General features: G+C 46.5%; 1 protein-coding gene across 4 annotated transcripts; it reads right to left on the reverse strand.

The window, feature by feature from the left end:
- Window positions 1-1,064: 1,064 nt before the first annotated feature.
- LOC121289983 (phospholipid phosphatase 5-like) lies at window positions 1,065-24,237 on the reverse strand. Of its 4 annotated transcripts, none has more exons than XM_041210024.1 (8): window positions 24,219-24,237; window positions 17,873-17,984; window positions 16,480-16,588; window positions 15,968-16,058; window positions 13,113-13,176; window positions 10,992-11,116; window positions 8,300-8,470; window positions 1,065-4,229 (listed from the first exon to the last, which is right to left on the reverse strand). In XM_041210024.1, exons 2-8 carry the CDS (start codon window positions 17,941-17,943, stop codon window positions 4,063-4,065), a joined length of 798 nt encoding a protein of 265 aa, XP_041065958.1. In that variant the 5' UTR covers window positions 17,944-17,984; window positions 24,219-24,237; the 3' UTR covers window positions 1,065-4,062. The 4 variants fall into 4 exon arrangements, with proteins under 4 accessions (XP_041065958.1, XP_041065956.1, XP_041065957.1 ...); XM_041210022.1 differs by lacking the exon at window positions 24,219-24,237 and adding an exon at window positions 22,385-22,422; XM_041210023.1 differs by lacking the exon at window positions 24,219-24,237 and adding an exon at window positions 18,271-18,289.
- Between the last annotated feature and the right edge of the window lie 219 nt (window positions 24,238-24,456).

Consider the following 24,456-nt stretch of genomic DNA (forward strand, 5'->3'; position numbering starts at 1 on the left):
TTTGAATGTGGCGGCTGGTGGGGTGATAAATAAGGACAAGGGGGACCCTAACATGTTTCTGGGAGGGAGGAGAAGGCGTGAGGGCGGATGCGCAGGAGATGGGCCGGACACAGTTGAGGGCCCTGTCAACTACCGTGGGTAGAAAACCTCGGTTAAGGAAGAAGGACGACATGTCAGAGAAACTGTTTTTAAAGGTAGCGTCATGAGAACAGATGCGATGGAGGCAAAGGAACTGAGGGAATGGGATGGAGTCCTTACAGGAAGTGGGGTGTGAGGAGCTGTAGTCGAGGTAGCTGTGGGAGTCGGTAGGCTTGTAATGGATATTGGTGGACAGTCTATCACCAGAAATTGAGACAGAGAGGTCAAGGAAGGGAAGGGAAGTGTCAGAGATGTACCTTGTGAAAATGATGAAGGGGTGGAGATTGGAAGCAAAATTAATAAATTTTTCCAGGTCCGGACAAGAGCATGAAGCAGCACCGAATTAATCATCGATGTACCGGAGAAAGAGTTGTGGGAGGGGGCCGGAGTAGGACTGGAACAAGGAATGTTCCACATACCCCATAAAGAAACAGGCATAGCTGGGGCCCATGCGGGTACCCATAGCCACACCTTTTATTTAGAGGAAGTGAGAGGAGTTGAAGGAGAAATTGTTCAGTGTTAGAACAAGTTCAGCCAGACGGAGGAGAGTAGTGGTGGATGGGGATTGTTCGGGCCTCTGTTCGAGGAAGAAGCTAAGAGCCCTCAGACCATCCTGATGGGGGATGGAGGTGTAGAAGGATTGGACCTCCATTTGTTTTTGTTTTTATCTCTGTCGCTGTTCAATATTTCCATATGAATAGACGGATGCACTGGGATTTTATTTTTCCATAAAAAGTGGCCCTGTTGTTTCTCATGGAAGAGCTTCTGTGCTGACAAGAATCAGAGCTGGAGGGAGTGGACATTGAGGTTCTGAAAGGCCTTGGATTCTACAATGGCCTGAAGACTTAGAGAAAGTTTGGCTAGCTAAGGACGCAACTCAGTGTGCGATGCAAGTAAAAGTTTAATGGAAAAATACCAAAGAAAAATTTTTTTTTAAATATTGGTCTTTGTTTTATTTCAACACAAACAGAATACCTTCCATTAATACATAGGGTTGATTTAAGATTATTTGCTTCAAACAGTGTGATGAAACACAGGATTAAAACTTGTCACAGTCTCCCCTTGTACAGTTACAGTACAGTAAAGTGAATTGACAGACTCACAGGGACAACACTGGTTCCTGCAGCCACCAAATTCTGGGGAAACTTGCATTCCATAAAATGGGAAAGGAAAATCCCAGCCTGTGCGCGCGCCACTTGGCGCATTGTTGGCCTTGGGCTAGACTCCAACTCTAACAGGTTACAGTGTGCCCCTAAATCTCGAAAGGAAGCAGTAAGTTTGGTTATATGGACAACTTGTTTACATATATATATATTTATATATCTTTTGAGATTTACACTTGCGTGAAAAGGTGCTGCACAAGGCACAACAGAACCACATGCGCAACTGGGGATAGCACTACTCACCAAGATTAATTTTCCTGCAATTGGAAATAATTTCTATTTAAACACTGCCAAACAGGAGCCAACAGATCATGGTGGACAGAAATAAGCTTAACAATTTTGCGTTGAGGTCCAGCCAGCGGACTATTCAATAGACAGCAGGGAGGTTGCAGTCATGCTCTTTTCCATGGTTAAGATTAGTGTCAATAACAGGAATATAATATGAAAGGTGGAATGTATCTAATAAGACTCTGCCCTTGGAGCACTGTAGTCTTGTTCAAAGTGGCACAAAAGCCAAGTGGGGAAGGCGTGAATTTTAATCACTGTTGCACTGAGCCAATTCTGCAGCTTTGATTAAACTGGAGCCTGCTGACAGAGTCTCTGTTAGAACAGGCGTTGTATCACATTCTGCCAACCCCATCCCCACCTCTCCGTCTGAATTGAGATGGAATTGGGTGAAGTGTTATCTCAACATGACATCCCACGGCAAGCTCAAATCCTCCCCTGGCATTGAACACCAGACCTTCCCTGCAGGAAATGGAATGTGAACAGCTCATCTATGGTCACTGGGAAACAACGTCCACTCCCTCCCTCCCTTCCACGCATATTGGGGGCAACAGGTAGCTCCTGTTCACAACAATTGAAACAATACATAAAATTCTGTACAAAATACATGAAGCAACAACTCAGCTACATAATGACAGCACTCATAGGTTCACCAAGCAGACAGATCTGAGAGTAAAACCTTAGGGCAAGGCTGTTCATTTATGATCCATATGGAAAGATGATTGGAATAATCGAGAGTACGTCTGCCCAGGGGCCCCAAGAGCAATACCTCAATCCTTACAGGAAACAAAACTTCACATGTTCCCGCCCTGCAAGCCAGCCACCATAATAACAAGCACCAGACGGAACAGGAACAGACTGAACTCACAAGGCGACAAACCATTCTTTGAATTGAACTGAATTAATTTACAACCTTGATGTAACCATTGTGGTGTGGGTAAATGAGATTCCCAACTTCACTCTGGACTGGACCCATCTCCTTGGAAATACAATGACTTTCTCACAACGTGAGCAAGTGCTACGCGAGAATGGCTGTCACCATTCATGGTATAAAATCCTTTAAAAATTCAATCCACAGACACATTCTGAAAGGGGGACGGTGGTGTCGTGGTTCTCCTCGGTCAGTTCCCCAGAGGCCTGGATGGAATTCACAACAATTGGAGAATTTGACCTCAACATTTTTTTTTTGGATATAAACTTGGTATAAAAAGGAAATCTAGCGTCAGTCGAAGTGACCGTGAAGCTGTTGGATCTTTGTAAAAACTCAATGGTTCAATCTGTCCTTCAGGTAAGGAAAGTTGCTGTCCTTTCCCCATCTCAGACCACACAGTGGATTCTTACCTGTCTGTACAAGTGGCCTAGCAAGTCAATCAGTTGTGTCAAATCTCACCCTCCCAGTTGAAGAAGGTACACCACAATCATCTCAAAAAAAACCAGGATTTTTTTTTCCCCAACTTAGCTGGTCACCTCATCTCACAATTCTGACACTGCAAGGGAGATGGGAAGGGGAACTCAGAACGAACACCAGTTTCCTCCACAGCCTTTTCAAGATGGAGAGAGGATATCAGCTCGCCTTGTCCACACCAGGGAGCTTGTAATTGTCCACTCGTCAGGAACTATTTTTTGGGGTGGGGCAAGGAGCCATAGTCAAGACCCTGGGCACAGAAATGTCACAGCAACAGAATTAGCCCCCACAGTGACAGAAATAAGATTCTGTAAAAGAGCACGTTCTCTGTCATTTTAAGTTTCTGTGGGACCTGAATCTGGGCGTGTAACCTCCTTTTCAGATGGTGGACAATCGCACACCTCCCCTGTCACAATAAATCCATTGATAACCAGCCATCACAGCCTGAATTGCAACAAGACGTATGTGTCAAGGGGCCTGATCAACAGTGGCACAGCTCATTCTGTGGAACAGATCTGAGTCACTTTGTGCTGGCAATCGCAGCACCATGCAGAGTTTGGATGGGGCAGATCACTTCAGTCATTTGTTCCCACACTGAAGTTAATTCCACAGAACAAGTGGGTTCAGCAAGGCATTATACTCAAACTGGCACGAGCTGAGTAAACTGACCCATCTGAAAGTCGAAACGCACTTACTTGTTACAACCATGGTGAAATATTGCCTTCATACCGTCTACATTTTATTTGTGAATTTTTAGATACCAGCAAAAATGACAAAAAAGAGTCTTGTTTAAAAAAGGGTAAAATCAACTATTTTAACTTCATGAAGCAATAAAATTTGAAATGCTCTGGTGTCTTGCTGGTCCATTTAATTCCCTTGCTTTGCTCATGTACTGTGCATGTGTGTTTGTGTGTGTTTTTCTGTATGTGTTGTGTGTTTTTGTGCGTGTATGCCCGCCCGTTACTGTTGCAGAAGGTCCCATTATAAATATGTGCATATGATGCCCAAAAAAAAGAGGGAAAGCAAGTTTACATGGTGAGGAAAAGGTTGGCATTTCCTGGTGCAGGCTCTCTATACGTCCAGTTTGAAGCTGGAGTTCGATAGCTTGCGCTCTTGCGTCGTGGACAGTTTGGTCTTCAAGTATGGTTTGTGGCAATCTGGGTCGGACAGACACGGGTAGTGCTGTCGGTAGCAGGTATACGCCACAGTCAGTCCAATTAAAGAGCCAGCCACCACATCTGTAAGACAAAATCGCACTTTACTCATGGACAGAACACCAGTTTCCTTGCACACAACAGTTTTGAAATGGCTAGTTTGTATATAGGCCCCAGAGCCAAGGTTCTGCTGACTATTCCAGAGTGAATATTTTGGGAGTGATCGCTGACAATGCCATGCCTGTTCTTATTTAATCAGAGGAAAGGCCAGCAATCTGCATTTATAAAGCGCCTTTAACATTGTGAAACATCCCAACACACTTTTCAGCAGCATTGCCAAATAAACATTTGACACTCAATCAGACAAGCAGAAGTTAGGATTGGTGACAAAAATCTCACTCAAAAGATTAGGTTTTAAGATGCACCTTCAAGGAGGAGGGACAGCAAGAGAGTGGGAGGGGTTTTGGAAGGGGGATTCCAGAGGATTAGAGCCCAGACAGCTCAAGGTGGGACTGGGAGCCAATGTAGGTCAGTAAGCGCAGGACTGATGGATGAAATGCATTTGGTGTGAGTTAGAGTATAAGCAGCAGAGTAGTACATGAGCTCAAGTTTAAAATATAGGGTGCAAAAAACTACAAGACTACTCCCAAGGTTAGGACGGTGTATCGCCTTCAGGTGACAGAGAGAAGGAAACAAAAGCGAACTGAATTGCAATACTCTCCCAGCTGCTCCAGTTCCAATTGGGGTGACCAGATGGCTCACCTGGACTTACATGAACGTTCCCAAATTACCGACTGAAGGATTTACAGGTGGGAGGAATGAGGTTTCTTAAATCGATAGAGCAGTTACTTCTAAATGAGTACTGGGTGACTGTTACCAAAGAGAGATTGGGGGCTCAAAACAGACGCAAACAACCCATGAAGGAAATTAAATACAAATGTGATTATGAGGCGCTAAGGCGGTGGCATTGTGGACAAGCATTCCAGAGAGCCAGGGCAATGCTCCGGGGACCCGGGGTCAAATCCCACCACGGCAGATGGTGAAATGTGAACTCAGTAAAAATCTGGAATTTAAAAAGTCTGAGAATGACCACGAAACCATGGCCATTTTTTTGTAAAAACCCATCTGGTTCACTAATGCCCTTTAGGGAGGGAAAACTGCCAGCAACACAGGTTCGAGTGCAGTAAGGAGAGATGATATCTTGGAGGAGGCATCGAATGAGGCTTTGTGGGTAGAGCTTAGGAATAAAAAAGGGGCAGCCACATTGTTAGGTGTTTATTATAGACCCCCAGATAGTCAGCGGGAAATTGAGGAGCAAATATGTGCACATTCGCGGAGGTACATAAAAACATAACAATAGGGTAATTATATTATGTGATTTCAACTTTCCCAACACTAATTGGGATAGACATAATGTAATGTGTACAGGAGAACTTTTTAGGTCAATATGTAGAGGGTCCAATAAGGGACGGTGTGGTGCTGAACCTAATTCTGGGGAATGAAGCTGGAAAGGTGGCGGAGATGGTGGTGGGGGAGCATTTTAGTGGTTGTGACCACAACATGGTACAGTTTAAGCTTGTTATGGACAAAGAAATAGACAAGTTGCAAAAAATGTGTTGGATTGGGAGAGAGCAGATTTTAGTAAAATAAGGCAGGATCTGGCCAAGGTAGACTGAGAACAGCTACTTGTGGGGAAATCTACAGAAGAGGAGTGGGGGGCGTTCCAAAAGGAAATGGGGAGGGTACAGTCTCAACATGTTCCCTGTAGGGTGATAGGAAGGAGTAACAAGCCCGGAGAACCATGGATGACCAGAGATATTCAGGATACGATGAAAAGGAAAAGAGAGGCTTTTAGCTGGTACAAGGGGAGCAAATCAGCAGAGGCATTAGTGGAGTACAGACAGTGCAGGGTGGAGCTTAAGAAAGCAATTAGGAGAGCAAAGAGGGGATATGAGAAAGCTCTGGCTGGTAAAAGTAGGGAAAATCCCAAGATATTCAAAAGTAGGGAAAGAGTAGGGCCCATTGGGGACCAAGGGGGAAATCTATGGGTGGAGCCAGAGGATATCGATAGAGTGTTGAACGAATACTTCACATCCGTCTTCACCCAAGAGAATGAGGATGAAGGTATGGAACTTGGGGAGAGAGACTGTGAGGTTCTTGAGCAAATTGATATAGGGAATGACGAGGTATTGGAGGTGTTGGCAGGCTTAAAAGTGGACAAATCTCCAGGTCCAGATGATTTGTGTCCCAGACTGCTGAGGGAGGCAAGGGAGGAGATTGCAGGGGCTCTGACCCAAATTTTTAATTCCACTCTGGCCACCGGGGAGGTGCCAGAGGACTGGAGAACAGCTAATGTGGTTCCGCTATTTAAGAAGGGTTGTAGAGATAAGCCAGGGAACTATAGACCAGTGAGTCTCACGTCAGTGGTAGAGAAACTATTGGAGAAAATTCTGAAGGAGAGAATCTATCTCCACTTGGAGAGGCAAGGTTTGATCAGGGATAGTCAGCATGACTTTGTCAGAGGGAGGTCATGCCTAACAAATTTGACTGAATTTTTTGAGGAGGTGACCAGATGAGGTAGATGAGGGTAGTGCAGTTGATGTAGTTTATATGGATTTCAGCAAAGCCTTTGACAAGGTCCCGCATGGGAGACTTATAAAGAAGGTAAAAGCACATGGGATACAGGGTAATTTGATAAGGTGGATTCAAAATTGGCTTAGTTGTAGGAGACAGAGGGTGCTTTAGTGACTGGAAGCCAGTGTCCAGTGGCGTACCACAGGGATCTGTGCTGGGTCCCCTATTATTCATCATTTATATAAACGACATAGATGACTATGTGGAGGGTAGGATTAGTAAGTTTGCAGATGACACAAAGATTGGCTGGATGGTTAACAGTGAGGTTGAGTGTCTTGGGCTACAGGAAGATATAGACGGGATGGTCAAATGGGCAGATAAGTGGCAGATGGAATTTAACCCTGAAAAGTATGAGATGATACACTTTGGAAGGAGTAATTTGACATGGAAATATTCAATGAACAGCATGACGCTAGGAAGTTCTGAAGAACAAAGGGACCTTGGTGTGTGTGCCCATAGATCTCTGAAGATGGAGGGGCATGTTAGTGGGGTAGTGAAAAAGGCTTTTGGGACACTTGCCTTTATCAATCGAGGCATAGATTACAAAAGTAGGGAGGTCATGTTGAAGTTGTATTGAACCTTGGTGAGGCCACAGCTGGAGTACTGTGTGCAGTTCTGCTTGCCACATTATAGGAAGGATGTGATTGCACTGGAGGGGGTACAGAGGAGATTCACCAGGATGTTGCCTGGGATGAAACATTTAAGTTATGAAGAGAGGTTGGATAGACTTGGGTTGTTTTCGTTGGAGCAGAGAAGACTAAGGCAACCTGATCGAGGTGTACAAGATTATGAGGGGCATGGACAGGGTAGATACAGAGCAGCTGTTCCCTTTAGTTGAAGGGTCAGTAATGAGGGGACATAAGTTCAAGGTGAGGGGCAGGAGGTTTGGGGGGGATGTGAGGAAAAACTTTTTTACCCAGAGGGTGGTGACGGTCTGGAATGCGCTGCCTGGGAGACTGGTGGAGGCAGGTTGCCTCAAATCCTTTAAAAGGTACCTGGATGAGCACTTGACACATCATAACATTCAAGGCTATGGGCCAAGTGCTGGTAAATGGGTTTAGGTAGGTAGGTAGGTCAGGTGTTTCTCACGTGTCAGTGCAGACTCGATGGGCCGAAGGGCCTCTTCTGCACCATGTGATTCTGTGATTCCTGCTCTGGCTGAGATGGGCTTGGGATTTACCTCCTCGTCCTACCCTTGAGAGTGGAAGGTAATTGCAAACCACCAGGATGAAACATCAGCAGACAATGAGGCAAGGACCTGCCTATGGGCAGAGAATGAATGGAATGTGTGTGAGGGAGGAAAGGAAATGTTTAGCACCATTTATATGGAAGGTGCAGGAGAGAAGTGTTCAGCCCAACCAGTCAACACATGTACACTCCACCCACCTTGCTCCATCTGACTTTACCTCCTTTCACCCTCATGGATTGATCAATTTAGCTGATAGGAATGGACATTAGAGACTCGACAATAGATAGAAATACTTCAATTTGAGGCAATCCAAACTGCCTGTGCTGCTCACCTTGCCAGTGGTGTCTGTAGTCACAGGCACGTGTCAGAGCAATTATGGCTGCGATGTAGAAGGGCATCAGCATTGCACAGAGTCGCCATCCTTTTCCACGGCCCCTCGATGTGAAGCAGTGGAGCTTCCCTCCCAGGTAGAAGGCTGTGAACCCAAGGCCGGCAAAAGCAACTGCAAGTACAATGAAAGAACAAGACTGAAAGACAATTCTGCTTCTCTTTCAGGCAGATTGTGCTGTGCCCGTGTGGGGCGGAGCTTTGGAATAAAGGTCAAGGGTCAAAGTTGACAGCACAGGACACATCCACTACTACCCCCCCGCCACCACCACCCCCACCGCAAAATTGGGAACATCAAAGTCAGCGGGTAAGTCAGTACCAAGGGAGATTTGGAAAAGAATGAATATACCAGTGGTCCCCAGCACTGCTGGATGATGAACAGCTCTGACTGATTACATGGGAAGCTCACTGCCTTCACGTAGTCTTGCCAAGGTGCTGTGTTACTGGGCCCATCCTTCCAAGGAGGCAGTTAAAAGAGGGGGTGGAGGGTGAAGTAATTTTCACTTCTTAGATGTGAAATCACAACACCAGCTCCACGTGAACAATGAAGATGGAGCAGAACTATGTCCGTCACAGCGATAACACGACATTCATTGAGTATCAGACAGCATCAGCCCAAAGAAACAGAGCTGGTTGAGCAGCTGACTTCTCACAACAACTGGAAAAACTCCTTCAGACACTTGAATCGGTCAATGAGTTGAAGTTGGGCAATTCAGGTTGAACTTGGCTAAACACTGATGCCACCTGCTTCCAACATAGGAACAAGAGGAGGCTACTGAGTCCCTCAAGTCTGTTCCACTGGCCAATCCGTGACTGAGCTCCAAATACTGAAGTTCCACTACATAGAAGCAAGTGCCCAGAGCAATCAGTATCTGAGGTCAAAGAAAAATTCAGCAAGGTAATGAAGTTAGGAGGCTGAGTAAGAGCTGGACATAGTGTCAAACCCTTCATGGTGCCATAATATGGTTGCTTTTCATTTCACCCACAGAATGTTGACCTATCAGCTTGAGCCGATAAGTAGCAAGTAACAGTCGCACCACACAAGTCCCAGGCAAAGACCATCTCCAACAAGAGAGACATCTAACCATCTCCCTTTGACATTCAATGACATTGCCATCACTGAATCCCCCACTATCAACATCCTAGGGGTTACCATTGACCAGAAACTGAACTGGACAAGCCATATGAATACTATGGCTTGTCACGAAGCTATTAATGTGTATAATATTATTGGAAAATACTTTTTAAGATAGAGGTTTAGTCTGTGGGTGCGTCTTAACTGGATCAAAGCCAGCTAGTCTGGGTGCTTTGATGTGCAATAGTATTGATATGTAAGAGAGATAGAGTATATTTGCATTTTTTGAATAGAGCATTCAAGAAGTGGGGTGAAAACTGATACCTATCTAGCAGATACGAAGCAATATGTTTATATTACTAATAAAATTGGTGCTATGAAAGGGGTTTTATTGTTAGAGGAGGCTGGTGATACAATGAGAATTTACATTCAATGGGCAGTGGTAGGTATAACTTCAGCAGTTTTCGAGTGTGCAGAGAAGAGGCAACATAAGATCAAAAGGCAGCTGTAAGCCTCCAACTGTCTCCATAGGAACCAAAGTGAAAAGAACCTCATTTTGAATTCATAAGGTGAAAATGCTTTGCCTGGTGTCTGGTTAAGTCTATGGGTTGCAGTTGCCTTAATGGAGATTAGTTTAGGAATTTGTTAAAAGTTATCATAGTAATAATTCGTAGCCATGTGTATATATATATATATGTTAACCTGTGTAAATTAATGTTTCATTTAGTTTAATATAAAACCTCTCGAGAACTGGTGGTCTGATTCCTGAATTTAGAGTCACATCTCAAAATATAACACTTAAAATTATAGGTTATGACAGTTGTTTAAAGTTTCCCTCTGGGATTTTTAAATAACTCCACTGTACCCACTGCATCGGTCATAACATGGCTGCAAGAGCAGGTCAGACAGAGGCTGGGAATTCTGGGAGTAACTCACTCCCTGACTTCCCAAAGCCTGTCCACCATCTACTAGGCACAAGTCAGGATGAAATGGAATACTCCGCACTTGTCTGGATGAGCACAGCTCCAACAATACTCAAGAAGCTCGACACCATCCAGGACAACGCAGCTCCACTTGATCAGCAGCTCATCCACAAACATTCACTCCCTCCACCACCGACACACAGTGGCAGCAGTGTGTACCATCTACAAGATGCACTGCAGCAGCTCACCAAGGCTCCTTAAATAGCACCTTCCAAACCCACGACCATGACCATCTAGAAGGACAAGGGCAGCAGACACATGGGAACACCACCACCTGCAAGTTCCCCTCCAAGTCACTCACCATCCTGACTTGGAAATATATCACCGTTCCTTCACTGTCGCTGGGTCAAAATCCTGGAATTCCCTCCCTAACAGCACTGTGGGTGTACCTACACCACATGGACTGCAGCGGTTCAAGTAGGCAGCTCACCACCACCCTCTCAAGGGCAACTAGGGATGGGCAATAAATGCTGGCCTAGCCAGCAACGTTCACATCCTGTGAATGAATAAAACAAGAAATGTATGTTCCTGATCTATCTACATGGTGATATGATGAAGGTACAGTGACATGTACTTACATGAAGAATGGCCACTGGGGAAACTCTTCCTTCCCTCCAATATGGCGCCAGGGTCACCAGTGCACTGCATGTCCTCAGTCACCACTCCATCTGGGAAGCAGCGGTAGAAGTAGTCTGGCCGAGGCCTGCAAATATTGAGGACCAGTCACCAGCTCAACCATTCACACACATGGCAAAATTGATGATGCTGCCCAAGTATTGCATTCTCTGAAAAGCACTTAGAGGTAGTGAGAGATGTAAAATAAATGCAAGATACCTACTAACAATCCAATCAGGAATTCAGGCAAAACTTCTTTACCCAGAGAGTGGTTGGAATGTGCAACTCGCTACCATAAATTGTGATGCAGCTGAATAGCACAGATGCATTTAAGGAGAAGCCAGATAATTACACAAGTGAGAAAGGAATAAAAGGATATGCTGTTAGGTGGAACAAGACCCATTTGGCTGTATGTTTGATTTTTAAAGCTGTTTTTTTACAAAGCTTCAAGGAGGTAGGCAACATCTGAAGCCTCTGCCTGTCTGAACAGCCTGGCAAGGGAGAAGCTGGGGATGCCATCTGCTCCCTGCTGCAGCATTCGACACCTCCTTCTGTCAGATGGAGAATGAGGAAGATGCCCAAGGAAATCATTCAGGATACAACAGAGAGATAGAGAGGAGCACATTAGGGACACTGAACATGGCTTCATGTCTTACAAGTGTGTTTACAATTTTTTTTCAACAAGTCGGTAAGATACCGGATAAGGAACGCTCAGTCTGCTGCCACTTCTGGATGTTTTTGACAAGTGACCAAACGACAGCTAATCCTCTGCCACTTATTTTGAACTATTATAAACTGGTAGGTAGGCTGGAGTTAGAAAGTAGTTATAGCAGATTTGGATCTGTTTTGGAGACTGGTCACCAGTGGTGTTCCACATAAAACAGTGTTGGGGCCTATTTTTAGTGATCTGGATGGAGCACAGAGGTGACACTCAGATTTGTGCGAGCGTTAGGACTGTAGGCAAGGCTCGACTGCTTCAGGTGAATCTGGGAGCTTGGGCTCTTTTTTAAGACAAACATCAGTTGCCAGTCATAAACCCAATAAACCATGATATCAAACCAAAATAAATACAGTATTACGCCTGTTGGTCGGACGAATGCTCAACATCCAAACAAAAAAACATGCAAGAGAGATTGAGATGCTCTGGTACATTTCTTGTGTTCTCTAAGGTCCATGAGCAGCGCTGTGAAGCAACAATTCGAGAGCACAGGGTGATGGGATGCATTCATAGGATAACTGACTCAAGAGCAGGTGATCTATTTTGTACTGATACAAGATCTGGGTCAGGCCTCGGCTGGAATGCAATGTCCAGTTTTGGTCCCTTTACTTGATGGGTGATAAGAGGCTTTGGAAAGAGTGCACAGGAGGCCCACAAGATTAATTCCCAATTTGAAGCATTCTAGTTTTAAAGGTCAGCTAACAGGACTGGGACTCAACAACTTAGAGAGCAGGGAGCTGGAGGTAATTTGATCAAGGATTGTAAGGTGATAAAGTGAATAGATGGCATTTGAAAAGACAGCTTGTTCCAACTAAGTAGGTTAGGAAGGGCCAGGGGTCAAAATTTTAACATGTCTAAGGTCAGATGTCAGGAAGTGGCTCTTTCCCCAGACAACAGCAGAGCTCAAAGAATGGTCTGAGATTTCCTGGACAATGCCCAGCAAGTCAGGAAAGAAGGGTTCAAAAGGGTTGATGGAAGGTGAGCTAGCTGCTTCAGGAAGTCTCTCATTTATTGCTGGGCAAGGAAGGCGAGCGAGTCACGAGTTACATTGCCTCTCACCAGAGGCGAATGATTAGAATCAAGCTGAGCTGCAGCAGTTTCATTCTGCTTTGTATCAGCTCAACAAAGCGTGCCAAAGTCCAATCCCCAGCCAACTCTGCCCCAATGGCTGGTGACTCTGCATTAGTTCCAAAGCCAGGTGCTGAAGTCGAATGTTTCAGCGCTTGTTGCTGAAAGTGAGCCAGGGCCAAGCACTGAGCTTTTAAATAACCCAACAATAAATTCAGAGCCAGAATCTGCGCAAATCCTCAGGCTATGCAAAGGTTCGTGACACTCCAACAAAGCACAAGAGCAGATCCTCACTTACCTTCCAATCACAAGTTTCAAGGTGTTTGTGATCACTCCGTTCAAAACCAGGCCCAGAGATGCAGCTACAAGTGAAAACATAACCATTACATCACATTTAAACCATCAGAACAGAACAGAAAAACTACTGACCCTGACACAGATTCAAAAAGAGAAACTTTGGCCATCTTAATGTGAAACCTGCTTTTAACTTTCCAATGGGGGTTACCAGAGGCACAAGTATTCTTTTTCACTCCCAAAACAAGGGCGCTGGCTGGAATGGAACACTTTCCCCTCTATATCAAGCACTTCCAGGTCAGGTCCTGCTTGGCTAGATGCAGAGCCAAGCTGCCTGGACCTCCACCCCCAAAAGCGTACAATCCCTAATTTGGGACCAATGTTGTCCATCAAGCCCCTCACAAAGTGAGACAGACAGAGCCCCAATTTCAGGGAGACCTGCAGAGATGACAGTTGTGCCATCAGCCCAAATTGAATAGCTACAAGGCCACAATCGGATTCCCTGTAGCAAAGGGGATTTAAATTCGGTTCATGACATAAATCTGGAATCAAAAGCTACTCTCGGTAATGGTGACCACGAAACTACCAGGTTGTTCCTAATGTCCTTTAGGGGAGGAAATCTGCCGTCCTTACCCGGTCTGGCCTACATGTGATTCCAGGCCCACAGCAATGTGGTTGACTCTTAACTGCCCTCTGGAATGTCCTAGGAAGACACTCAGTTGTATCAATAAAAATAATTCAGGATCCCTCCTTGTGTTGGCTTTACCCCAAGAACTCTCTTACACCTTGGATCGATACATATGACACTTCCAGGGAACTGAAATGGATGCAGAAATGCACACTTACTGGTGGGATATACTTCTTTAATCTTGTTGTCGTTACTTATACACCAGCCTCATCAATCAGAATCAACAGGAGTCACCACAATCGAGTTTACACTTGGCTCTTTGTGTAGTGAGAAGTGTCACTGTGTGTTCTTAGCCTTTCACCAGCCCAGGAGGGATCAAACTGATAATTGTAGCTGAACTGCTGTCACATTCGACCCTAAACATATCAACTTGATATAGTATACCACTGGACAATAATCAGGAGCAAGGTTCAGGCTGACTCTCTGCTCCCCAACTCCCAGGACAAGCAGCACATTAGTCAGCTGCTGTGCCCAAGTGCCACAGTAGTGTGGCACAGTCCAGGACTGAACACAACATTGAGGATAACACTCCTGTGAAGCATTGAGGGAGGGCTGCACAGTCAGAGCTGCAGCCTCTTGCTTCAGAATGTTAAACCGAAGCCTATCTGCCCTCTCAGACGCACGGAAAAGATCCCATGGCGAGTATTATTTCCAAAAGAGCAGGCGAATTCTTCCCAGTAGCTAACATTCATCCCTCAAGCAACACCGCAAAAAGGAAGCAACCTATTCATCCCCATTCTTGCTGGGATCTTGCTGTGCACAAGCTGGCTGCTGCATTTGCCTACATAACAAGAATGACTGCACTGCAAAAATAAAGTTTTTCTGGGAAGCACTTTGGGGTGTTATGAGGGCAGGGAAAGTCTTCTTTTTTGCCCATCTCTTGCACATCCGCCCTCACTCCTTCCTCTCCACCCCAGAACCATGATAAGGTCCCCCTTGTCCTCACTTATCACCCCACCAGCCTCCGCATTCAAAGGATCATCCTCCGCCATTTCCGCCAACTCCAGCATGATGCCACCACCAAACACATCTTCCCTTCACCCCCTCCATGGCATTCCACAGGGATCGTTCCCTCCGGTACACCCTGGTCCACTCTTCCATCACCCCATAAACCTCAATCCCCTCCCATGGCACCTTTCTATGCAACCACAGAAGGTGCAACACCTGCCCATTTACTTACCCTCTCCTCACTGTCCAAGGGCCCAAACACTCCTTTCAAGTGAAGCAGCATTTCACTTGCACTGCCCTCAATTTAGTCTACTGCATTCGCTGCTCCCAATGCTGTTTCCTCTACATTGGAGAGACCAATCGCAAACTGGGTGACCGCTTTGCAGAACACCTTTGGTCTGTCCGCAAGCATGACCCAGACCTCCCTGTCACTTGCCATTTCAACACTCCACGCTGCTCTCATGCCCACATGTCCATCCTTGGCCTGCTGCATTGTTCCAGTGAAGCTCAATGCAAACTGGAGGAACAGCACCTCATCTTCCGACTAGGCACTTTACAGCCTTCCGGACTGAATATTGAGTTCAACAACTTTAGATCATGAACTCTCTCCTCCATCCCCACCCCCTTTCCGATCCCCCTTTTTTCTAAAAAAGATGTTTTAATATATTTTTCTTTTCCCACCTCTTTCTATTATTTTTAAATTTATTTCCATCCATTGTTTCATCTCCACCTTTTAGCCCATTTCGATCCCTTCCCCCTACCCCACCCCCACTAGGGCTATCTGTACCTTGCTCGTCCTGCTTTCCACTCTTAATGTCCCCATTAGCACAATCCTTAGTTAACATCACCACCGTCAACACCTCTTTGTTCTTTTGTCTATGACATCTTTTGGCAATCTCCACCTATCACTGGCCCTCTATCCAGCTCTACCTGTCCCACCCACCCTTAAACAGCTTATATTTCACCTCATTTCTATTTCTCTTTAATTCTGGTGAACAGTCATGCAGACTCGAAATGTTAACAGTATCCCTCGTCGCAGATGCTGTCAGACCTGCTGAGTTTTTCCAGGTATTTTTGTTTTTGTTTCAGATTTCCAGCATCCGCAGTATTTTGCTTTTATTTTTTCTTTGCTGATGTCATCAATAGCAGAGCCAGTTCAACAGGAATATTCACTGGGTTGAAACTAGCTTCGTGTTGACACTGAACCAATCGGATTCACTCACCTAAACAACCTTCCTTTACATCCCCATTTTCTGTTCGATTCAGCACCTTCATCAGAAGTATCACCATCAATGGTGTCAGGAAGGAAATGGCCTATTGAAGGAAGAACACGAGATGTTATTTGTGGAACTATAAAATAGGCACACGGGCTCTGCAGTTTGTATCTGAAGTCAAGTGCCTGAGAGGGGTTTTCAATGACAAGCCAAGTTCCTGCACTGGCTCATTTGGTTCCAGAACTTTACGAGTGGGGATCTGAAGGCCTAAAGGATGAAGCTTGATCCCAGGCAATGCTGTATTTGTACATGTGAGCCAGGATGTGAGTTGGTGGGAGGTACGACAATTAGTTTCAGAGTCCCTGGGCCAGAGAGAACAATCTGTCAGGATCTCACTGCCCACATCTGCCCAGGAGGTGGCTTGTCTGACTGGGCTAATTTTCGTCATTTTCTAGCGTTGTTAAATGGGAAACACAACAACATTACAACTTGACTCAGAATGTCACAGCATTTTTACTTACAAACATGTGCCATGTAGGAACTGTATCCCTCTCACTCCGAGGGTTTTTGTATAGCCACATCTCCTCTGGATGGATAATCCGGTGGAATGGAGTTAGTGTCTCAGTAATCCTGCACAATACAAACAGCAGACACTTAAAAGAAATGCTCGTTCAATATCTCTTAACGCTGTGTTCACCCCTTATTCCATCAGCAGGAGAATGCACCAGACAACTTTATCTGAAAAATAAAAATCCACTTGGACTGAAGGTGAAGGCACCGAGACTGGAGAATGCAACACTAAAAGACATCATCAACCTTCACCGGGTCAAGTACTGCACCCATTACTCACCAGGCAACTCTCCCTCTCCTCACCCCCAATAAAGAGCCGCAGCTTCAAGCTCTGATGAGCAAAACTCAATCAACACTGACGCGTCTCTCGCCATGAACCAACCGGTGCACTTTAGTATTAATGTGACTCAGTGATCACACTTTCACCGTAAGGTCAGAGATTCTGGGTTCAAGTCCCACTCCAGGGACTCAGGTACATGACCCAGGCTGGTACTCTCTGTGCAGCACTGAGGGAATGCTGCACTGTCGGAGAGGTCGCCTTTCTGATGAGATGTTAAACAAAGGCCCCCATCCACCTCTCATGTGGAGGGAAAAGGTTTCACAGCACTATTTGCAGAGCCAGGGGACTTCTCTCTGGTGTCCTGACTGATATTTATCATCCTCCAACCAACACCACTGAAACAGGTTGTCCAGTCAGTATCACATTTCTGTCTGTGTGAAAATCAGCTGCAACATTTCCTGCATTAGGTCAGCCACTACGCTCCAACGGTGCTTTGGGATGTTCTGAGGACGTGGAAGGTGCTATATAAATGCAAAATCTTTCTTTCATCCTGTGGTTCACGTCGCACAAACTCATTTCACACAGGCTCCTCACAGCCACTAGATGCTGGCCATTCTGTCCCTTCAGGAGTTGGTTTTGACATTCGCCTGTGTTCCAACTTGAATGTTATGACAGAATCACAGAGCAGAAGAGGCCCTTCGGCCCATCGAGTCTGCACCAACATGTGAGAAACAACTGACCTACCTACCTAATCCCATTTACCAGCACTTGGCCCATAGCCTTGAATGTTATTACGTGCCAAGTGCTCATACACAACTGCACTGTCTGTCACCATCAAAAACTCTCAGACAGCAGTGCTTCTTAAACCACGGGTCAGGGTCAAATGGCAGTTCTTGAATGCATCGAGAGCCCTTTTACTTTTTTGTTTTTAAAAAGCAAACAGCCCAAGTGCCAGAACTGCAGAAAACCCATTGGAAGCGATGGATGCTGTCGCTTTGCGCCCATACTCAAGCTTCACACGGGAGAAAAAGCAATGAAGAGGATTGTACACCATTCACACTCACAGGAATATTGCAAACAGGAATAATCTTAGTGCCACTTCGCAGATGAAGTTTACGATGGCATTCTTCCGCATGGTGACCCGAGGTTTATTCGGTCGAGTGTTTCAGTGCCAATCTGGAAAGACAAGACCATCATGTTAGACATCCTGTTACATGAGCAACTTGTGAGGTCGCAGCCATTTGCACTTACTGAGGAGCGTTTTCTCGCTGCAGCTTCTGCATTGTCCCAGTCAGTTTAAACAAATGCAGATTAGTGAAAAGGTATTTGATACGTCCTAGTTTTCAAATCCCATGAGCAAGGATTACAGTGGCATCGAATGCCATTGTAAAAGAAGTGGCCAACTGCAATCTGAGTGAGCTTTCTCAAACCAAGTCCACGAAGTGGGGAGGGAGAGGAATACCTGACTTCCTGCCTCACCCAGGATAGCTTTCACATGGGGAAGGGAGAGTGCCAGCAGTGTTAATAAGACACGCAGCTTCGGCTCCAAGGAGTCTGGTTTTAAACTTGAGACATTGTTGTATGAAGTTGATGCATCACCTTGTCTCAGGCAAGCTGGAACCTAACTGGGAGATATCAAATTATGCTCCGGTCTGCTTAACTATTCATGGCTTTGTTAGAACCTGTTCACCCTATTCTCCTCTCCAGTCTTTCAGAGTTTACAATCACGCACGCAATATGCATCCTCTGCAAAAGGCCAGGCAGAGCTAAGAGTTGAGGGCAGACATACCGACTCAAAAGTACCAAAGCTCCCATTTCCAAAGGCTGAAGCAGCCTCCAGCAAAGCTGAATGATATTTTACACACCGAGCTGCAATTATCCAAGCAGCCTCGATGAAGTTTAAAACTACAGGAACAGAGTTACAGGGGAAGGCCATTCAGCCCCTCTGCCATTCAACTGCATCACGGCTGCATTGGAATTCAGTTCCATTTTCCTGTCCTTGCTTCAGGTTCCTCAGCAGCCTTATCCAATAAAGATTTATTGATGTCGGTGCAGAAAGCTCCAATTGTCCCCCAGCGTTTGGGGAAGCAAATTCCAGATTTATAGCACCCCTTGTATGAAAAAGGATTTTCCTCTCTGTCCTGTTCAGGTGATGTCCCCCCCCCCCCCCACCACCCCCCATCACTGGAAATAGATTCTGTCACCTCTCCTCATGAATCCTTTGGTGATTTTAAACATCCCTCACTGTGAAAACAGGCACTTGGGTGTTTTTTCCTTTGCTTTCGAAAAATAAGTAGCTGAAGTGCTAGAACTGCAGAAAAACTTGGATGGATGCTGACAAGTTGTGACCATACTCAAAGAGTGAAGATGCTAACCTGCTGTGATTACGGCCAAACAGCACAACAAGCATGTCAAACTAATCTCTGTCATGCATTTCACCGAGCACGTGTCCCTAATTTTGAGGTCAGTCGGTAACTTGGATCACTCGCTCTATCATAGCACCAACACAAGATCAGCAGCCACAATCTGATTCTGCTGTCTTGCCAGTGAATGGCTGCTCTACTTTTGCTGCCCTAAAATTAAGGCAGCATTACCGTCTGTGCGTACTTTTTGAAAGAATTCTCCAATTCCCTGTTCTTTCCCCACAATCCTGCAATTAAATATATCACCAATTCCTTTCTGAAAGTTAATTTTTTTTTATTCTTTCACGGTGTGTGGGCTGGCGAGATCAGCGTTCATTGCCCATCCCTAATTGCCCTTGAACTGAGTAGCTTCAGAGGGCAGTTGCGAGCCAACCACATTGCTGTGGGCCTGGAATCAGTCACACAGCCTTTTTTTAAAAATTTGTTCATGGGATGTGGGCATCGCTGGCAAGGCCAGCATTTGTTGCCCATCACTAATTGCCCTTGAACTGAATAGCTTGCTTGGTCATTTCAGAGGGCATTTAACAGCCAACCGCATTGCTGTGGGTCTGGAGTCACATGTAGGCCAGACAAGGTAAGGGTGGCAGATTTCCTTCCCCAAAGGTCACAAACGAACCAGATGGGTTTTTAACAACAATCGATGATAGTCAATTAATTTTCAGAAAGGAACTGGTGATACATTTAATTGCGGGGTTATGGGGAAAGAACAGGGAATTGGAATGAATTGGAGAATTCTTTCAAAAAGTACACACAGACGGTAATGCTGTGTTAGTCTCATGTGCCAAGCTTTATATTCCAGCTTTATTTTCAATTCATCAATTGAATATTTTTATGTAATATTTTCAAACTCCACCAGTTGCCATGGTGAAATCTGAACCCTTGTTCCTCGGGCATGGGTCCTCTGGATTACTAGTCCAGTGACATTACCACTATGCCAGTCTGCCCATGGTGCATGTTGAATCTGCTTCCACTGCCCTTTAAGATGTGCATCTCCTCGATCAACGTAACTCACTGCACCGTTACATGGCTCATTTCCCTTCTGATTTTTGTTGCCAGTTATTTACAATCTATCGCCTCTGGTCCCCCTCCTGCCAGCACAAACACTCCACAACATCCACTGATGCCCCACCAGCATAAGGCTTCATGATTGGCTCCTGTGACAGTGGGAGCGTCAGATAGCACAAAGAACAAAGCCTCTTGCATGTCACAAGCTACCAAGGTGTCAGCAAGCACCGTTCAGCTGAACACAGAATCAACTGCAACCAAATCCATTTTTTGATTGACTACACTTTCCTGTTAAACACACTGGTGCAAATCAATTTTATTTTCAGAACTGGTAAAAACAAAACTGGAAATTTGGATTCAGAATCATGAAACATTCGAGGTGCCCAGCCTCTGAAGATAAAGAGCTGCCTTTGTGGCTGGAGTGCTTGGGAGGTCGGACATACTTTACACAGGCAGGCAGCTGGTTGGAGCGGGAGAAGATTCCAAAGGGAAAACTGGGCAGATATTAACAATCAGAGTCACATGGGCTTTGAAGGAGGCCAGTCAACCCTTCGAGTCCATTCAGGCTCTCTGGAAAGCACCCAGTTAGTCCCACTCCCCCACCCCAACCCTACCAACCTGCAAGGTTAAATCCCCACCCAATTTCCTATTGAAATCATTCACTACCTCTGCTTCCACTCTCATGGGCAAGTTCCAGGCTATGACCACTTGCCGCATTAGAAACATTCTTTCCTACTTCTGCTGCCGCCCTTAATCTTAACTCTGTGTTCCCGAGCCCTTGCACCATCAGCTCAGGGGAACTGCTTTACTCTGTCGACCTTCTCGAAACCTGCCACCAAAATCTTGTAACCCCTCTCTCAAATCCCCCCTCAGCCTCCGTTACCCCAAGGAGAACAAGCCCATCTTCTCCAATCCAGCCAGGCAGGTAAAATCCCTCGTCCCCTGGCAACTGTTCTGGTCGACAGCCTCCCAAGGACCTTTCACAGCTTTCCTCAAGTGTGCGTTGATCCAGCACAAGGAGGCAGGCAAGAAGGTGGGGCGGGGGTGGCGGGGAGACAGGCACTGGGAACCAGCAGGGAGGCAGAGGGGGGAATTCAGTAGGGAAGCAGGGTCGGGGGTGGGGGGGGGGGGGGGGGGGGAGAACCAGCTGAGAGGCAGGGGGTGGGGATCCAGCAGGTGGGCAGAGGGGGAATTCAGTAGGGAAGCAGGATGGGGGGGTGGGGAGGCAACCAACTAAGAGGCAGGGGGTGGGGACCTAGCAGGGAGGCAGGGGCGAGGGGGATCCAGCAGGGGGGCGAGGGGGATCCAGCAGGGGGGCAGGGAGGGATCCAGCAGGGGGGGAATTCAGTAGGGAAGCAGGATGGGTGGGGGGGAACCAGCTGAGAGGCAGGGGGTGGGGATCTGGCAGGGAGGCAGGGGGGAGGGGGATCCAGCAAGGGGGAGGGGGGGGGGGGGGGGCGAGGGTGATCCAGCAGGGGGGGGGGGCGAGGGGGATCCAGCAGGGGGGTGGCAGGGATCCAGCAGGGGGGGCAGAGGATGGGGACATGAGGGATCCAGCAGGGGGGGCAGAGGATGGGGACATGAGGGATCCAGCAGGGGGGGCAGAGGGCGGGGACATGAGGGATCCAGCAATGGGGGGGGGAGGGCGGGAGGCAGGGACATGGGGGATGCAGCAGGGAGGAGGTGGTGGCGGGGGGGAGTGTGGGGGGAGTGAGAAGCTACAATCAGACCTTAGATTGTACAGCAGGAGCAAAGGGGTAGGGGAGGTGAGGCCATTCAGCCCATTGTGCCTGTACTAGCCCAACAGCTATGGGCATTACAAGGGGATGACACAAAGGGGGAATATCGTGTAGGGAGAGGGGGTGAAACCGATTCTCAGAATTGAGAGATGAGGCAGAGAGCGACCAGATTCCTGTCCCAGTGGTGGGGGTGGACAATCCTTTCCGAGGATTAACCCCAATTCCCGCTTTCCCCGGTATCGGGGCCGTTTCATCCCCTTTTCTGAATCTGACCCACTGAATCTTTCATTCATTTGCAGCCCCGCCCGGCACAGGGACTGAAATCCTCCAGACCCACAGCCCCGCGCCCCGGTACAGCGGCAGCGCCCCCCACCTTCCCGGTCCCCCGCCACCCACCACCTGCACTCACCGGCTCGGTTACCTGGAAACCGCCCCCTCCCCCCACTTCAGCCCCAGCCCCAGCCCCACCCCCACCGACACACTGACGTGGCAGCAAGAGGAGCCGCCGCCGCCGCCGCCGCCGCCGGAAAGCCTCACGGTCCTCCTGGCGCAGCGCCCCTCCTCAGCTTGGGAGCGCTACTACAGCGCCCACTTCCAGCTCTGCTTCCCTTCTGTTTTGTGCAATCCCCCAGTTCTGCAACCCACATCCACCTTGCCTTTGCCTTCAGCAGCCCAGTCCCCAAACTCTGAAAAAAATCCCCTCCCTATGCCCTCTCCACCTTCTCTTCTCCTCCTTTAAGACACTCCTGAAAACCTGCCTCTTTGACCAAGCCTTCAGTCGTATTAAGTCTGCAAGCTGGATGGGCCATTTGGTCTACACGTGCTCCTATTTCTTGTGTACCGCCCCCAATACCTCGTGACATGTCAAACTTTGTGTCCCAACCTCCCTTTGAAGCACTTGGAAGCCACATTACAACTACTTGCATTTATATAGCGCCTTTATAAGCACCCCGAGACACTTCACAGGAGGGCTCTCACACCGGGTCACACAAGAAGCAGAAGCTAGATGAAGAAAAAGCCTTGTCCAACAAGTAGATTTTAAGGAACGTCTTAAAGGCAGAAAGAGAGTTAGGGAGGCAGAAAGACAAGGGAGGGAACTCCAGAGCTGAGGGACCAAGTAGCTGAAGGCACAGCCACTATAATAGATGACAAGCTCAACTGGTGATGATGAACATGACAAAGTATGAACCAGGTACAGAGCTGCCTATGTACATGAGATCAGCCAGAAGAGTGGCAAGTCATTTTCCTCCATTTTACTGAATATCTCTTGAAAGTGAATGGATCCATACCTTCCCAACTCTTCATCAGCTGCATCAATTGTGGCTATAAAATCTGATCTTTAACGTTGAGAAGATCAAAGATTTCAATACAAAATCAACATTGCCTGTCTTTGTTTCATATCAGAGAAAAGGAGAAAGCATCAACTGACAAAATTAACTGTTTCTCTCTGTTTCCGGGGGTGCTGACTAAGGGGTTCCAGCATATTATGTGGGGTTTTTTTTCCAGTGTTTCTGCACAGTATTTTGCTCTTGCTGGATTTGCGCTGTCTATTCCAGCCCTATTTCTCAGCAGTCTCTATTTCCAATTCTGTTTCCCTGTGACACAACAATTGTTACGTTCCACTGGAGGTGAGGGGCTTTGGGATGTGCTGAGGTCACTTAAGGTACTATACAATTGCAAATTCTCCCTTCCTGTACTTAAAGTTCCAGAAGAAAGGGGAAAGAATCCTTGATTAAAACATTAAGAAAGTCAACCAACTTTCATGGAAGTAAGATAGGCAATGTACAATCCAGAAAAAATACTCCAAAAAGGTTTGCCTGGAGTTACATGGGGCAGCACAACAACTATTGTCTACTTCCAGATAAAATGTCCTGGGAGCCCATGGTAAAAAGTTTTTATCTCATTCCTGGCCTGCAAACTATACTTTCCTCCTGGATATTTACTTTGCTGTGTCTACCACAACAAGTTTATCAGAAGATACTGCAGGTCACCATTAGCAAACATGGGAAGGTAAATCAGAGTGGAGGACTTGCTAAATGAACAAAAGGCCAAAGTTCATTTTGTTCACCTTCTGCCATCCTATTCCACAGAATAACATTGGAGTTGTTGACCCATCAATCTCGATCAATTAGTCCAACACAGATCAACGAGGTAATGAGATTACAATGTGCTCTGATCAAATACACCATTGTAAGGCAGATTTTGCCACTCACTGTGCATCTCTCTTGATTCCCCTTGCTCACCTTGGGCTTGCTGGAGCTGGTTTCCATTATTTCTTTGTACTTGCTGCTCCTCCCATTTTCTCTGGCACTCTCTTCATTGTTGAGGACCTAAGCAGGTCTAATGTACAAATCAATTATTGTTTATTAACAGTGGAGCAATTCCCTGCCTGATCATGGATTCTGAGGAATTCCCTAAAAACTGTTCTGGGATTTAACTTCAACTTGTCTTGAATCTCAAGCCTGAGTGCTTCATTAATGT

The sequence above is a fragment of the Carcharodon carcharias genome, chromosome 17, assembly GCF_017639515.1.
Source record: "Carcharodon carcharias isolate sCarCar2 chromosome 17, sCarCar2.pri, whole genome shotgun sequence".
Lineage (NCBI taxonomy): Eukaryota > Metazoa > Chordata > Chondrichthyes > Lamniformes > Lamnidae > Carcharodon > Carcharodon carcharias.